Source organism: Sminthopsis crassicaudata, chromosome 1 (genome assembly GCF_048593235.1).
Source record: "Sminthopsis crassicaudata isolate SCR6 chromosome 1, ASM4859323v1, whole genome shotgun sequence".
Lineage (NCBI taxonomy): Eukaryota > Metazoa > Chordata > Mammalia > Dasyuromorphia > Dasyuridae > Sminthopsis > Sminthopsis crassicaudata.
This window is the reverse complement of record NC_133617.1, coordinates 605,070,238-605,088,666: the sequence shown is the minus strand read 5'-3', so window position 1 is coordinate 605,088,666 and position 18,429 is coordinate 605,070,238. Positions and strand designations below refer to the sequence as shown.

Sequence of the window (18,429 nt, the reverse complement as noted above, 5' to 3'; positions counted from 1 at the left end):
AAGATCTCTTTGGGATATAAGCCCAGTAGAAACACTTCTGGATCAAAGGGTATTCACAGTTTGATAACTTTTTGAGCTTAGTTCCAAACTGCTCTAAAGAATGGTTGGATCCGTTCACAACTCCACCAACAATGTATCAGTGTCCCAGTTTTCCCACATTCCCTCCAACATTCCTCATTATCTTTTCCTGTCATCTTAGCCAATCCGAGAGGTATGTAGTGGTATCTCAGTTGTCTTAATTTGCATTTCTCCGATCAATAGTGATCAGAGCATCTTTTCATATGACTAGAAATAGTTTCAATTATTTCATTTGAAAATTGTTCATATCCTTTGATCATAATGGTTTGAATTCTTATAAATTTGAGTCAATTCTCTGTTTTGGAAATGAAGCCTTTATTAGAACTTTTGAATAAGAATGTTTTCCCAGTTTATTGCTTCCCTTCTAATCTTGTCTGCATTAGTTTTGTTTGATTACGTTAAGTTTAAAAGTTTTTGTACAAAATTATCTATTTTGTGATCAATAATGATCTTTAGTTCTTCTTTGGTCATAAATTCCTTCCTTCTCCACAGATATGAGAGGTAAACCATCCTATGTTCTTCTAATTTGTTTATAATATCATTCTTTATGTCTAGATCACGAACCCATTTTGACCTTATCTTGGTATAAGGTGTTAGGTATGAGTCAATGCTTAGTTTCTGCCATATTAGTTTCCAGTTTTCCCAGTAGTTTTTGTCAAATAGTGAATCCTTATCCCAAAAGCTGAGGTCTTTGGGTTTGTCAAACACTAGATTACTATAATTATTGACTCTTTTGTCCTGTGAATCTAACCTATTCCACTGATCAATTACTCTCTTTTTTAGCCAGTATCAGCCCATGGCCTATGCTCTCCTTTGCATAAAAACAACTCATATCAATGTATATGTTGCTTTATTCTTGATATATTTTCTCTATTTCCTTATCTTCTGAAGCTAGTAGTGTATTAGCTCATTATAATTATGGGGGTCTTTTTGAAAATGTTTATAATGAGCATGGAATTACAAAATGAACAAATGTTACAGAAAATGTTTCTTCTTTCCTTCCGACATGCAAGAAAAACATATCAGTCATCTTCTTTATTTGCCAATTCAACATGAACCTATTATGCCCTTTTCCATTTAGCTGCAACTTCCTTTTATTTTCTGGTTTTGTTTATAGTGAGTGTTAAGATTTATATGATTAATTTCCTCCATAAGAAGATCCACTTGTTGGTCACTGGATCAGGGATCTCACATTTAGAGTACTAATAACTAAGGTAATGTTTAGAGATGGTCTAAAAGAATCTTCACAACCTCTTTTCCCTTTTCTTCCACTCTCCCATTGCTCCTGGAGAAGCAGAAAGGAGCTATAATAGTGCTGAAGACTATTTTATAATTTTGTTCTATGCATTTTCATGAATAAGAAATTCATCTCTAAGTGGTCAACCTACTGGCAATGAGCTTCTCTCCATTCTTAGCTGGGGAATGGGAATGAGAAATAGACACTCAGATTAGGCTATACTTAAAGTTTTCTCAGCATGGTAGAACCTGCTAGAGCTTGCTCTTCCCTAACATGCACAAATAGACTTTTCAGAGTTTTATGTTGTCTTTACACCATGATGAGGCATGAGAGTGGGACTTGATTAGTTAATAAATGAATCACAAATGAACAACTGAATTATTGGATGTTCTCTTTTCCCAGATTGTCTAGAACCAAGCCCTGTCTGTACCTCAGCCAACTGTCCTAAACATGCTCATATTTACTCCTCTATGATCCAAATGGTTGTACAAGCTTTAAAAGTACAAAATCTGATTCATAAACCATATGGAATTCCACATGAGGCAGCAAGTGATAGTGATAAAGAAATGAGATATTTCTCAGATAAGTTTAAAATAATCTAGAGGATGGAATGACAATAATTCAGCATTCCATTGATTGAGAGGCAGTCAGCATAGTGGAAGGAACGAGGGAATGGCTATCAGGAGATGTGAATTTCTATACAAACTCTGACTCATTATGTGATCCTGGACAAATCATTTCTCCTCTAGGTACCTGTTTCCTTATTTGATAAAATAAGATGACTAAACTGCATAGTCTGTAGTGTCAACATTCAGTGTTCTTTGTTCTAAGTTTCTTTTAGCTCCAACATTTTATGTTCTAAGGCACCTTCCAACTTTAATATTCTATGATATGTGGTCCATCCTAACTTCCTTTCCAGCTCTTAGATTTATGTATCTAGGATTCTTTAATTCAGCTCTTGGTCAAGGGAATATAGAGGGGAGGGAAGAGAAAAAGGATTTTCCCTCTCTACTCTGTGTAAATTACTCCCATATCCTGAGCCCCAAGCCAAGAGTTAATCTCAATTTTTATACCAAAGGTACTTAAAATTTTTCAACAAAGACTCCAGTGAGCACAAAGTATTTGCTTTTCAGAGATCAGGCGAAAACTCCAACAAAGAATTCATTAAGAAGACCAAAAATGTTAATATTTTAAGCCAGCACTGTGCTTGTTCTGTTCTGTGAAATTACCACATGGTTAGTGGTATGAACGTTCATTCCTGAGCTTTGTGTTAATAGAATCACACTCTGTAAGTGGGAAGGAACCTCAGAGGTCATTTCCAGGGTAGTAATCCCCCTCCTCCAAACACAGCAGATAGTCTAACTGCCTCATGCTATTGAATCATTGTCTATGACCTTCACCTGTTAGGTCAATCAGCCCTTTCTTGTGTCATGCAATTCATGCTTCTTGTCAGAAGTAGACATTTTAGCCTATCCTTCCACATAGGAGATACCTCTTCATGGAGAGGCAGCCTGGTAACTTGGATTCAAATCTTGATTCTCGCACTTTCTTGCTGACTAACTCATGAATTCTCTGGGCCCCAGTTTACTTCTTTGTAAAATGGTGATAATACTCATTACTTTCATAGGATCTTCTTGAGGATCAAGTGAGATGAGATACATATAGATGTATATCTATATATAGGCATAGAGGTAGATATTGAGATATGTAGTGTTTTGCAAAACTTGAAGTGATATAAACATGTGAAATGTCTTTAAAATGATTATCTGTTGACTTCCTTCCCTTGTCTTTAAATAATCCATTAATATGCTTTCCTCATTCAGCAACTCTTCTAGGACCAAATAGATTTCACTGGCCTTTGTAGCTCTTGTAAAATTACCAACTTTCCATAAACTATCATTTCTTAGAATCTTACTCTTGCTGCCTAGCAATAGAATAAACTCTAGACAAGGGGTCAGAATATTTTAATTTTAAATTTATTTCTTTCACTTATTAACTATGGAACTTTGGGAAAGTCATTTTCCATCTTTGGCACCATCTACCTACCAGAGCTTATGACCTTCTGGTTTAGCCTTTAGGGACCCATGGGCATCTCTTACTACAAATAGGTTTCAGTGGAAGGCTTCAATCAAAGAGACTATAGATCTATGTATTGAAAATAATCCTCTGAATTAGGTTAAGTTGAAGTGTCCAAATCTCTAGAGTTTTTTTTATTGTGAGTTTGCAGGGGAAAAAATGTTTCATTAATAAAAGCTATTGTGTAAGTTAAATTCTGACTGCCACATTTTAGTGAGTATATTAACAAATTAGACTATAGCTAGAAGAGGATGGCTAAAGTGATTAGTGACTAGGAAACCATTCTATGTGATAATTAGTTGAAGAACTGGATATGTTTTGTATCAAACAGTAATTTATTAAGCGGCTCCTATGTTCTAGGAAAAGTAGTGCCTAGGAGAAGACTTGGGAGGGATATGATCCTGTCTTCAAGTTTGGATAGTCTGTTATGAACAAGAAAGGTTAGACTTTTCTGCTTGCCCTTAGAGAACAACACTGGGATCAAGAGGTAGACGCTCAAAAGAGGCAGATTTAGATTTTAGAAAACTTAATAATTGGAGAGATCCAACAAAATAGAACGGAGGGCTTTGAGAAGTTGTGAACCATTTGTCACTAGTGGTTTTCTAGAGGACGTTAGATGGCCATTTGTTAACCAGTTGTTTGGATTCATGCTTTAGGTAAAAGTAAAATGAGATAAAAAACTCTTACGTTTCTTGGAATTTAGAATCTATAATTCCATTAGTGGCCGTTCTTGTTTGCTTTCTCACAATTTATTTTTTTCAATCAGAAATCACCCCTTTTTTCATCCAGAATCTCCCCTCTAGCCAGTGCTACAGACCTCCTTCATATTTGTGCCTTTGAAAATTTTACCTTATAACCTAAATGAGATCATTATAGTTCCAAACTTCTTAAATCCAACATTGCCTTGAATGTTATGGAATATTATTGTTCTGTAAGAAATAACCAGCAGGGTGAATACAGAGAGGCTTGGAGAGACTTACATCAACTGATGCTGAGTGAAATGAGCAGAACCAGGAGATCATTATACACTTCAATAACAATACTATATGAGGATGTATTCTGATGGAAGTGGATATCTTCCAAAAAGAGAAGATCTAATTCAGTTCCAATTGATCAATGATGAACAGAATCAGATACACCCAGAGAAGGAACACTGAGAAATGAGTGTAAACTGTTTGCATTTTTGTTTTTCTTCCCAGGTTATTTTTACCTTCTGAATCCAATTTTTCCTGTGCAACAAGAAATTCTGTTCTGCACACATATATTGTATCTAGGATATACTATAACATATCTAATATGTATAAGACTTCCTGCCATCTAGGGGAAGGGGTGGAGGGAAGGAAGGAAAAAATCAGAACAGAAGTGAGTGCAAGGAATAATGTTGTAAAAAAAAAAAAAATTAGCCATACAATGTACTTTCAAAAAAAAAAGTTATAATTATAGAATTTTAATTGTTTTTAAATCCACTATTGCTTTTTCTTATATTCTGCATTTCCCAGAAAGCAATTTTAGTGAGCCAAATCATTTTGCTGCATTAGGAAAACTGACTTCCATTATGGCAAGTGCCATTTGGACAGAAAGGAAATTTGGATAAATAGGACCAAAGGATTTAGAGCTGGAAGGAAGCTTAGGAACCATCTGGTCCAAAGCTTGCTTTTTTTTTTTACCAAGGAGGGAACAGATGAAAAGAAGGGAAGGTATTTATCTAAGATGGCTCAGATGCTGAGATTTGAATCCAGATTTTCTGAAAACAAATCCATGGTACTTATATTTTTGTTGTTGTTGTTGTTTTGTTGTTTTTGTTGTTGTTTTTGTTTGTTTTTTGGCCCTTTACTAAGAAAATCATTTTTAAAGTAGCAATCAAATGATAGTACAATTCCTGAAAATGGAAAGAAAGTAGGCAAAGAAACTAAAAGCTAATTTGTTTTTCATGACTTAAGAATTCATTTTTATACATGCATATGTGTGCACACGCGCACACACACAAATATATCCCCGACAGTAGAAAAATCCAATACAACCACCACAGGAGTTTTAATAGCTGAGAGGCTTCACAGTTCCCTTTTATAGCGTACATTAATAAAATTCTTGAGGAAAGTGATAGTTCTGCTCTGGTCAGTTAGTCAATAAGCGTTTATTAAGCATCCACTGTATGGCAAGCCTCTGTGCTAATACAAAGAAGCTCATAGTCTAATAGGGGAAATAATGTGGGAAAACTATACAAACTTATGCTAGACAAATTAGAAATAATCAATACAGGGAAAGCACTGGAATTAAGATGGAGGATGGGGAGCCAGGAAGACTCAGAAAATTGCAATTCAGCTACAATTTAAAAGAAGCCAAGGAAATTAATAGGCAGAGATAAGGAGGGACTGTATTCCATTCATAGTAAATTACCAGTAAAAATGCTAAGTCTGGAGATGAAGTTTTTTACATGAGAAACATCAAGGAAGTCAGTATCACTGGATACGTTATAAGTGGGGAAGGATAGAAGATATAAGAAAACTTGAAAGACAGGAGGGGCTCACATTGTGAATAGTTTTAAATACCAGAGGATGTCATGTTTGATTCTAGAGGTGACAGGGAATGTATTGAAAAGGAGGTGACATGGTCAGCTCAGTGTCTTAAGAAGATTAGTTTGACAGTTTAGTGGAAGATGGAATGAAATGAAGAGAGATTTGAGAGAGGAAGAGCAACCAGTAGGTTAATGCAAAAATCTAAGTTTCAGGTGAGAAGGGCTTGTACCAGAGTGACATCAGTGTCAGAGATGAGGAGATATGAAGCATTCCATTTTTTCCCCACATATAACTTTTATGTACTTGGCTCACTAACTTGATGTGATTAGATACATCAAGAATACTGAGTTTGGCTATTTGGCTCTTATACTTTGAGAGATACTGGCAAGCTAGAGAATGTCCAGAAAATAATGAACAAAATAATGAGAAAATTGGGAACCATCATGTGAGCATTGATTGAAAGAACTGGGAAAGTTTAGTCTGGAAAGGAGAAGACTTGGAAGACATGGGAGAGATATCTGATGTGAAAGAGGAATTTGACTTGTTGAGTTTTACCCGAGATGGTAAAATTTAGAGTATTAGGGGGACGTTATATGAAAACAGACCTGAAATTAATATGTTTTTAGAACTGTCCAACAATAAGCTCCCATCCCCCAAAAGCCTTCATATGGAGGTTTTATAAATACCTGTTGAAAATGTTTTGAAAAGAATTCTTGTTTCTGAAATGGATTAGGAGAGAGAACTTCTAGAACAAATCCTTTCCACTCTTAATTGTTTTAACAAACATAATAGAAGAGGCAGTGTGTTGCAATCAGTAGAGTTAGGAAGAACAGTTTGAAAATCTGTTTTCAAGTCTCAATTCTGATACATACTGGCTGCATGACCTTAGTCAAGATACATAATATCTCAGAGAACCAGGTGACCTAAAACAGACTAAATATTGTAGAATAATTGCTTATCTGAATTGGCAGTTTCCTCACCAAAAATTTCCTGTTCCAATGGAATCACTATGAATTTTTTAAAAAATTCTAATTAAAATATGATGATAACTTCAAAAAGCCAAGAGATTGAAAGGGAAAGATTATTTCCATCTGTGGCTAATAGGAAGTTTATGGTGGCATTTGAACTGATACTTTTAAAGGACTGTCAAATAATTTAAGTATATTTTATTGATGCCTTTATTTTACATTTATTTCTCAGTCCCATCCAGACTGAACCTTCCCTTGTAAAAGAAATTGAATACAAATATCCAGCATAGGAACTCTATATGATAGTATATAGATTATTTCATTCTGGTAGTTCCACATTACTCATTTATAAGAGAGGAAGTGTGGTTTATTATCTCTTCTCCTGGACTTACATTGATTTTTTTTTCCCCCATTATTCAAGGCTCAACTTCCTTTATACTGATTTCTTTCATTTATATGACTATAGTCATTTTATATATTTTTTCCTGGTACTTTTATTTTTGCTTTGCATCTATCCATACAAATCTTTTTTGCTTCTCCATTCACCATTTCTTTCTGTACAATAATATTATATTTCTTTTTTTATTAATTTTATAATTATAAATTTTTTGATAGTATATATGCATGAATAATTTTAATAACATTATCCCTTGTATTCATTTTTCCAGATTTTCCCCTCCTTCCCTCTACTCCTTCCCCTAGATGACAGGCAATCCCATACATTTTACATGTGTTACAGTATAACCCAGATACAATAAATGTGTGTAAATACCATTTTCTTGTTGCACATTAATTATTAGCTTCCGAAGGTATAAGTAACCTGGGTAGATAGACAGTAGTGCTAAAAATTTACATTCACTTCCCAGTGTTCCTTCTCTGGGTGTAGTTGTTTCTGTCCATCATTGATCAACTGGAAGTGAGTTGGATCTTCTTTATGTTGAAGATATCCACTTCCATCAGAATACATCTTCATATAGCATTGAAGTGTACAGCGATCTTCTGGTTCTATTCATTTCACTCAGCATTAGTCCGTATAAATCTTCAAGCCTCTCTGAATTCACCCTGTTGGTCATTTCTTACAGAACAATAATTTTCCATAACCTTCATATACCATCATTTACCCAACCATTCTCCAATTGATGGGCATCCATTAATTTTCCAGTTTCTAGACACTACAAAAAGAGCTGCCACAAACATTTTGGCACATACGGGTCCCTTTCCCTTCTTTAGTATTTCCTTGGGATATAAGCCCAGTAGTAGCGCTGCTGGGTCAAAGGGTATGCACAGTTTGATAACTTTTTGGGCATAATTCCAGATTGTTCTCCAGAATGGCTGGATTCTTTCACAACTCCACCAACAATGTATCAGTGTCCCAGTTTTCCCACATCCCCTCCAACATTCATCATTATTTGTTCCTGTCATCTTAGCCAATCTGACAGGTGTGTAGTGGTATCTCAGAGTTGTCTTAATTTGCATTTCTCTGATCAGTAGTGATTTGGAACACTCTTTCATATGAGTGGATATAGTTTCAATTTCATTATCTGAGAATTGTCTGTTCATATCCTTTGACCATTTATCAATTGGAGAATGGTTTGATTTCTTAATAAATTAGGATCAATTCTCTATATATTTTGGAAATGAGACCTTTATCAGAACCTTTAACTGTAAAAATAATTAATATTCTCTTTCATTATGTAGCATCATTTTTTCCCAGCCATTTCCCAGGTAATGGGCATATTATGACAAAGAGGTATTATGACTATATTGGTACATATTATTTCAACTTAGTCTCAATGTATTTACATCTTTGAGAGGTATTTGTCCAATCATTTGCTGGGCCAAAATCTATTGACAATTTAGTTACTCTCCTTGTATTAATTCTGATTTGAAATCCTGAATAGCAGGATAACTTTATAGCTCCATCAGCATTGTGTCAGCATGTTGCGGAGTGAAGAAAGCAGAGGAAGAATAAAATTCTGTACACGATTACTACAACACAAATGGATTAAATAAAAATGGGGAGACTGAGAAATATAATTGTAACCAGTAAACTGGCCCCAGAGAAGAAGGAAGAAATATACTTCCCTCCTTTCTCTGTAGAGATATAGGACTATGGTGTGGAACATTGCCTATACTGCCAGACTGATTTAATATGTTGGTTTGCTTTCCTATAGTCTTTTCTCTCTTTTATTCTTTGGTGCAAAGCAGGGCTTGATGGGTAGGGGAAATGGTAGTTATCTACTTGGAAATGATGTTATTATAGAATAAGAAGATAGAAAAATTATCATTTAAGAAATAGAAAAGCTTTGTAGCTATGTACCTTTGTTCCTACAACTCCTGTAGCTTTGACTGTTTTGTCATTTTTTTTATCATCTTCGCCCAGTCTGTGTTGTGTGAATTGAAGTTTGGGAATTGTTTTGATTTTCATTCTTACTATTAGTGATTTGGAATAAGTTTCCATGTGGTCATTTGTAATTTGCACATCTTCCTGTGTAAATTGTCCTTTGACTACTTATAGGATGATTAATAATTCAGCAGGCAAAGTGGTAGGGCTGACATTCCAGCCAATAGATAAACATTCATTAAATAGCAACTATGTGTTAGGCACTATATTAAACCCCAGAAGCAAAAGACCATTCCTGCCCTCAAAAAATCTTGTAATCCAACAAATGAGACAGCATACAAACACATATATGCAAAACAAGCCATACACAAGAAAAATAGATGTAAGTAGCAGAGGGAAAGCACTAGAATGAAAAGAGGTTAGAAAAAGCCTTCTGTTTAAAAAAAAAAAAGGAGGGGGAGAGGGTGGTATTTTAGTTGGGACTTACAGAAAACCAGAGAAATTATATAGATTGGAATAAGCAATGGGCAAGATATAGAAAACTGTAGAAAATATATGAGGACCACAGGTAGTTCAGGATGACTGGTTCCTTTTGGAAAGTAGGAAATGAGACTTAAAAGGTAGAAAGGCACAAATTCATACTAATTTTTTATTCTAAATTTTTCCATTCCAGTCAGGGGCAGGCATATTAATAAGACTTTAACAAGGGATCAGAATCATCTCCTTTGCCAACTTAATGCAGAATGTCAAATTTTGGAGGCATCATGGACTTATGGAAAGAACATTGAACTGAGAATTGAAGATCTGGATTTAATTCCCAACTCTACCTACATAATTGTATCGTTTGAGCCACTTGTCGCCCCTTCTCAAGTCTGTTTTCTTCTCTGTAAAATGAAGGGGTTATAGAAAACAGTACCTTCTAACTCTGACATTTTGTGTTCAGAGTCCTTTCAAATCTGACATCCTGTGTTGTATGTTCTAAGGCCCCTTTCAACTTTGACATATTCTGTATCTGATTTTCTAATTTTAACAGTGATGAGGAAATTGCATTTCCTATCTGATTTTGTCACTAATGTGAAGACCTGTAATTAATACAATAAACAAGTATTGCTTCCTGCAGTTTACTTCAATGGATATATTTCCTCTTTGTTTTGTGACATAAGCTCCTACACAGACACAGTGATAATATCATTAAATTTATCTTCAGGACTAAGAAATTCAGTTGATAGTAATGTTCTTGATCTTGTGCTAAATGTGTATAATATTCTTCAGGTAATTTAGAATTTTTAAAAATCACACATTTTTTTCCATGTGGCTGTATTCCTCAGTAATAGCTTGAATTCTAGTCACTAAATATAATTATTAATATTAAATTAAAATAACTAAATATAATTATTAATATTAATTTAATTTAAAACATTATTAGTACCTGATGTGTGCAGAACATTATGCTGGATTTTGTGGGAAATACTTGACTATAATCGTGTCCTTATGCAACTCAGTCTAAGAGGAGGATGTGAAATGGTTCCAGATCATTTTAACATTCAATTAACACAGAAAAGAAGGACAAGCAAAATGTCATTGAATGACCCTAAGAAAGGAAAGATAACTTCATCAGGAAAAACTTCATGAAATTTTGGGTCTTGAAGGATAATTAGAATGACACTAGGTAGAAATATGGGGAAGGAATAAATTCCAGTCATAGACATTACTATGAATAAAGACACAGAGATTAAAAAAAATAATAAAGTGTGAGTCATGTAATGATTACAGCATTGTAAAGGAAAATAACTGAGAAGACTTAAGAACTATGATCAATAACGTGACTGCTAAAAATTCCAAAAGACCCACCTCTTCCCTGAGAGATACAGGAGTAGAACTGCAGAATGAGACATGCATTTTCAGACAAGGTTAATGTGCTCTTTTATTTTGCTTGACTATTTGTTACAAGAAGGAGATGGCTTTTTTCTTCAGGGAGAGGTTATTGGGGAGTATATAGGAGGATTATTATAGTGATATAAAAAAGAAAAGAGCATCAATTAAAAATTTTAAAAAATAAATATAAGAGGCCAGGAGGTTCCAAAGACATAGACAAATGGAATAGTGTTGACAAATGTGTTAAATTTAATAGCATATTTTGAAAAAATCTATACATACAGATTCACAGTCCCATAATCTTTTTTTCTGTTTTTCTTTTTATAAGGAAATATTCTCGTTTGTCTGGTTTCTAATTTTTAAAAATTAGGGAGTATGTTTGAGGCATAGGAGTCAGTTTGGGGGTCTTTAACCAATAGTTCACTGACTCCTGAGGAATCCATTTGGGGAATTCTGTGAACTTAAATTGGAAAAAATGTCTTTATTTTCATTAACCTTTGATTTCTTATGTAATTTATTTCATGCATTTAAAAGCAGTATTCTAAGAAGGAGTTTACAGGTTTCATTTACAGGTTTCATTAGATTGCTTAAGGAATCCAGAAAACAAAAAGTGATTAAACCCCTGGAGTAGCTAATCCCTTGAGTGGAAGGAAATAGTGTGAGCTAAGTTTGCAAAGTAATTTGTTTCACTAGGGTGTGAGGCACCTGAAGGTGATAGATGTAAAAGTGGGACTGGAAAAATTAGCTAGATGGTCTTAAATGCCCCATAAGAAGTTTGTGTTTTATTCAATAGGTCATGAGGAGGCATTCAGCTGTTTGATATAGAGCAGTGATATGATCTGATTTGGGAAATAGAAGAATATAAATATTTATGAGCCTGATTTTTGTTAGTAAGGCTGTATATTAGACTAGAGGCTGGGAGAGAGAGAATGCCCCAAGACCTGTAAAATGTAGCTATGGACATTGGCACTAACATGTTCCATCGATGTCTAATGTAATGACTTTGATTTTCAGGGCCAGGCTGTTGCCCAACTCTGCTCAACCATCCCCAATGTCACAGTCTTTGGAACTGCTTCTTCCTTCAAGCATGAAGCCATCAAAGATTCAGTCACCCACCTCTTTGACAGAAATGCTGACTATGTGCAGGAGGTTAAAAGGTAGGATATTAACCCACAAAGCTGCCTCATGGTATCCCTCTGACCTGTATCTAATAGCACAATGAAAATCACTCCAATTTGGGATGTTTTATGCTTATCTTTTATTTAAACATTGTTTCTTTGTTCTAAAATTCATCATTGGCTAACTATTGCTTGTTGAATAAATCTACCTACTCCAAATTGGCATCTTAGGTCCTCCTCCATCTGGTACCCTCCTGCCTCCCCAGCCTGATTTCATACTTATTCCCTTTATGCTCAGCTTCCCTGTGTCTAAGAAGTTTTCTTAATTTGTACTCCATCATATCTTCATTGCTCCCCCTCCTTTCTCCAAGTTCTAGCTTAAATGCCACTTTTAAGAAGACTTTTCTGATTCATTCATCCATAAGTTGGATTTCATAGCACTTTAACTTATGCAATTATATTCTGATGTTTTATAATCACTCCTATTAGACTGAAAGCTTTTTGAAGGTATGGATGGTATGTCACTGGTCTTTGCAGTTCCCCCAGATCTGAGCAAAATCCTCTTCACAGAGTTGAGTATTTCAAAAGTCTTTGATTTTTCTCTGTGTCTGCATCCTCTGCTGAAAAATCCGTCTTCTGGCAGCCCACTCTCTGGTTATGAACATTTCCACTCCTAGCTAGTCTGATCCGTGAACAATGAGCCTTTACTTAACTCATTTCCATTTTGGTAGAATCTTTTGGAGATTATACTCTACTGGCATAACTTTAAAGAGCAGAATCCCTTTAATGCCATGAGAGAGAATCACAGGATGCCTTTTATCCCAAACTTACTTAGAATCTTCTAGGCTGTAATTGATTAATGATAACAAGTGATTACATCTTGAGTTTTAAGTAGTGAAGTGACATAATAAGGTCAGTTAATGATTAAACATCTGGCAGTATTTATAAGTTGGATGAGGAGTACCATAGGGGTGAGCTAGGGTAAGGTTATATGCCCGAAGAGGGTGCCTGTAATAGGGATCCAGGTGTTGAGGATACAAGGGCAGGGATCAGAGTGGGGATGGAAAGGAAGAGACTTTAGAGGGAAAATTTATAAAACTTGGGAATGCCAACAAATACGGAAAACAAAATGGTAAGAAAAAAGTCAAGAGATTTGGGGACTGGCTGATTGAAAGAATAATAGTAACATCAATAGAGTCAAGGAATTGGAGCTCATTTGGGGAGGAGTATGATAAGGTCATTTAGAGGCATATTAAATCTGAGGAAGCAGGGAGATATCTAGGTATCAGCTCCTTGTATACAGAAATGAGATCCTGGCTTATTTGCCTCTGTATGTCCTCTAGACCTGACCAAACAGTTTCTGTGTTTAGTCTTTATAGATGGGGTGAATTGTCTCTCAGCCTTTGTAGATTGGGGACTAAAATTCTTAAGTGTGGCTGAGGTTGGAAATTGTTGAGGGGATATCAACATTAGGTAGGGATGGTGGCTTGAGATTGATTGACCTCACTGAGCAAGAATGAATTACTGGAGCTTAGGCAGAAGCCAAGCTAGAATTGAAAGGCATAATAAAAAGAAATGAATTTCCTAATAAAGAGGCAGGAGTATTTTAGTGAACATTTTATTGAAGAATTGTAAAGTAATTACTACTCAGGGAAATTTACAATAGAACATTTTTAAGAACTCTTTCAAAAATAATGGCAGTAAATTATTAGGAAAGAAAAAGGGGGAAATAAAAAAGAACCTGAAGAAAGGACAAGGAGGAAGGGAAGAGAAAATAGGGAGAGAGAAGAGAGAACCTAGAGAAAAGAAGAAAAGAGAAAAATAAAAGATGAGGGAGTCAGAGCATTGAGAGCTGAAACAGGGAGAGAAAGCTACAGCTCCCCAATATCTTTGAAAGAACCAACTGCATTTCATGTCATTTTTTTTTTAATGCCAGGTGTGTTTAGAGCTTTGCACTTAGGTTATAAAGACTAAATTCAATGTAACCCTAATTCATTTTTTTGGTTTGGTTGACTTTTTGATATCTCATTGAGTCATTCATGTCATTCATAGCCAGAGCTCTTTTTGCTTTTTTGCTCATTTTCAAAAGTTGACTTCTGCTCCTAGAGCACAGGGGAGATTGCCCCAAGTTTCCTCTACAGGAGGACAGGGGCTTCTCACTGACTGCTGCTGGGACTGGTGGTGCTGAAAGCTTTCCCATTCTGCTGGGTAGGCCTGGCCAAGTTATTCTAGGGTTGGGGGGCTCACACTTCTTCTGTAGTTCTGTTGGAGATCTCACAACTGGTCTGCTGATCCACTGGCTTCTGAACCAGTTCCAAGTAACCAACACTGCTATATTTTGGCTGAGATCCTCCCATTGATTCTTCTGCTGGGTCTTCCCAGAGTGCATTCCGCCCTGCCCAATTAAAACAGATTTCCTGAAGTCCCTGCAAGACATCTTAAGCTAGAAAATTATTACACTGAATATTTGTGGGTTCTTTCACACCCAAATTAATTCAGAGCTTTTCTCTGGTGTTAATTCTAAAGGAAGGGAGGAAGATTTGTCTTCTCTCTGCTATCTTGGCTCCACTCCCAATGTAGCTCAATGCAACAACTATTCCTAAGTATGAAGCACTAAGGTAGGTGTTGGAGGTTGGAACAGGAGGCTCTGGACCTGGTCCAGGCATTTCACTGGTCATGAGAAATCCTGGACCGGGAAACTCCTCCTACCAATGGAACTTGGCACCTTCTCTGTAGCTCATCATTTTAGAGTGGCCTAAAGAGCTAATGTGCCTTGCCCAGGGATCCCACAGCCATTGTGTGGCTGGAGCAGGATTCGAACCCAAGCCTTCCTGGTCCTGAGGCTCTGAGCAGCCTGCAGCTGCCATGTTTGAAAGAGAAAGAAAAAAAAATTATTAAATTTGGGGAGCTTCCATTCTCCTAGGAGGATACAATATGGACAAAAAGAAGTTTACAAAAAAAGATACAGAATGAATATGAAATAGCATCAGTGGTTAATCAAGGGTGAGGAGGCGTCACATGAATGGAGCAAGAGATACAGTAGATGAAGAAAGGTGAGTGCAGAACATTCCAGAAATGGGGCCAGGGGAGAAGGAGAAGGGACAGAGGGGGGAAAGGGGGAAGTAGAGGGAGAGGAGAGAAGATGGGGGAGGAGAAGAGAGGGAAAGAGGTAGAGGGGAAGGGGGAAGGAGGAGAGAGGAGGGGAAAGAGGGAAAGGGAGAAGAGAGGGAAGAAGCTCATCAAGCTGGAAAGATAGATTGGACCCCAAATTGGGTAGGTCTTTAAATGGCAAAGAAGTTTGTATTCAGTCCAAGAAGGAATAGCTTCTTTAGTAAAATTAAAGAACTGGTATTAGGAATATCAGTTTGGTTGTTGTTTAGAGGATGAAGGGAAGAGAAGAGACCCAAGTGCAGGGGAACTTATAAGAAACTAGTGTAATAAACCAGGTGAAAAATGGCCAGAGCATAAATTTGGTTGGTGTTGTGTGACTGGAAAGAAGAAAATGGATGAATGTGAAATATGTTATAGAGGTAGAATCAACTAGATTTGGCAAATGATTGGATGGGGTAGAGAGAGGAGTTTTCTACCTGGAAAAGGATGATATCAAACATCCTCTGTGTCCAGCTCAGATGGTTTCCAAGGGAACATTGATTCTCTGCATTGCCTAAGTGGCTTTAGATAAGAGATTGATTTCTTGCTTCCCATTCACAATTAGATAGACTACAGCTCACACTGACCAAGACAATGAAAAGGTTTTATCCTGAGGGGGACTTCCAGGAGACTCTGGGCTAATCTTAGTTATATTCCAGTTCATCAAACTTATAGATTAAACCCAGCAGACTTCAAGCTGAAATCAGATACATTCTGGAGCTTATATAACCTAGTGAGATCAGTTTGGGGGCTTAAAGATAGACTTGTATAGATAAGAGACAAACATGAATATGATAAAGAAATGTCTAAGAGAGGAATGAGAGATCATTGTAAGCAGGATCCTCAGGGAAGGTGGCCTTCTGGAGGAGATGAGCTTTAAAGTAAGGGAAGGATTTCCATAAAAGGAGAGGAAAGGGAGTAAAGAGACCATTATGAGCATGGGAAAAGCTGTGAGCAAAGAGAGAAAAATGAGAGCATCCAAATTGAAGAATAGGTTAGTTTAGCTTGAATGTACACTGAGGGAAGAGAGGAAGAGATGAGATTAAGGTTTAGAGAGATAGAATGCAGCCATAGTGTAAAAATAATTTTTCAGTAAAGGGCAGTTTTTCCAGTTGTCACATACACCTTGGTTCATTGTTTCTTGAAGTATGAGAAAGAAAAGACCATGAAATGTTTCTCCAGGCTCAACCACTAGACAATTGCCCTGTAGGTGTGATGGATACCCAAAGGTAGTCCTTGATTTTTGGGATTGGAAATTGGGACTTTTGTTGAAGGAGTTTCATTTCCAAGAAAGGTCCTGCTGTTTAACATAATTGCTTAATTAAAGAGAGTTACTAATGTTTTTACAGCTGTGTTATTCTCTGAGATCAGGCATTTTGGTATGGAGTGATAATTATAATAGACCCAAATGAATGGAATTTGTTTTTGCCTTCTCAATAATGAGGCTGTAAGCAGAAGGTCTAATTATTGCCAAATATTTTGTAGTTTGGAAGTTTGTGCCTAAGAAAATACTATTTCAGTCAAAGTGCCACATGGAACAGTAGAATCTCAGAACTAGGAAAAAAACTCAGAAATCATAACTGAAATAGTTTTTTCACTCATGAATGTCCTGCTCCACATGGAAATCTCCCATGGGAAATTCATTGCTTTTAGAGGCAGCCCATTTTACTTTCAGATATCTTCATTACTAGGAAGCTCCACACTTCTTTCTTTCCCCCTTTCTCATTCTCTTTCCTCCTCCCACCTCATCATTTCTTCGAGAAAAGGTGAAATACAAATAGCTACTATGAAGCAACTACTGTGCCAACCCTACAAATACTATAGGATATTGGTTTTGCTTCCTCCATTGATATTATAAAGCAGTAAGGACATAGAAGGCACACACATGTAGCCACAGAACATTGTATATGGTGATTGCATTGCATGTATCATGTCTAGGTGCACACAGATGGGTTTTTGAATTGAAAGGGATGTCAGGAGCCATCTGGTCCAACACCCCTCCCCCAAAAGTCATCATTCCTGACAACTGATCTCTCCAGTGAAAAAAAACTTACTGCCTTGGGAGACAGCCCTTTTCTTTTGGACAGCTGTAATTGTTACGAAGTTTAACTTTGCCTCTTTTCAGTTTTCACACTTTGTTCCTCATTCTGCCTTCAAATCAAAATAATTCCTATCCCTCTTAGTGTGACATCATTTTAGACATCATTTCTAATAGCTAGCATATCTCTCTGGGCAGCTAGGTAGCATAGTGAATAGAGTTCCTGGCCTGGACTTGGGAAGACTCATCTTTCTAAGATCAAATGTAGCCTCAAACATTTAGCTATGTGGCTCTGAACAGGCCCTTATTAACTCTCTTTGCATCAGTCCTTCACCCATAAAATGAACTGGAGAAGGAAATGGCAAATTATTCTAATATCTTGGTCCCAAACCCCTAAATGGGGTCATGAAGAGTTGGATATGACTGGAAAACAACAATAGTGTCCCTCCAGATTTTCTCTCTGTCAAGCTAATTTATAATTAAGAATAAGCAGGAAGGGGAAAAGGGATAACCTTCTCTGTTCCCTGACAAATACCTATCTTTGTTTCTCCACCATTCAGAATCTCTCCAGAAGGTGTAGATATTGTCTTGGACTGTCTATGTGGAGAAAACACGGGAAAAGGCCTCAGTCTTCTCAAACCTCTGGGAACATATATTTTATATGGTGAGTATAAAAAATGTGGTGCACACATCCATGAAAATTATCTTGAATAACCCAGTTGTCAATTTAAGGTTTTGTTTTGTTCCATTTAGGGGGTAGGACAAAAGAGGAAAAGGAAATAATCAAATGATTTCCTGGGATGGACCCAATTTCCAGACAAGAAATAACAATGACATAATTTTATGACCCTTTTAAAATGGATAAAGTACTTTCCTCACAACCACGTTAGAACAATTATTGTTATCACCAGTTTGACACATGAGGAGACATAGGTGAAGTGACTTGCCCATAGTCATAGACCTACTGAGTGATTGAACCAGAATTCAAATCTGCCTCTCCCATTTCCAACACCATTCTGGCTCTACCAC

General features: G+C 36.4%; 1 protein-coding gene across 1 annotated transcript in view; it reads left to right on the top strand.

Annotated features, from left to right (window-relative positions):
* Positions 1–18,429, top strand: part of VAT1L (vesicle amine transport 1 like) — a 108,334-nt gene that overhangs the window by 25,074 nt on the left and 64,831 nt on the right. The window contains exons 3-4 of the mRNA XM_074282493.1: positions 12,109–12,251; positions 17,961–18,064. Coding sequence (XP_074138594.1) covers positions 12,109–12,251; positions 17,961–18,064 — 247 coding nt within the window. The remainder of the gene's footprint in view (positions 1–12,108; positions 12,252–17,960; positions 18,065–18,429) is intronic.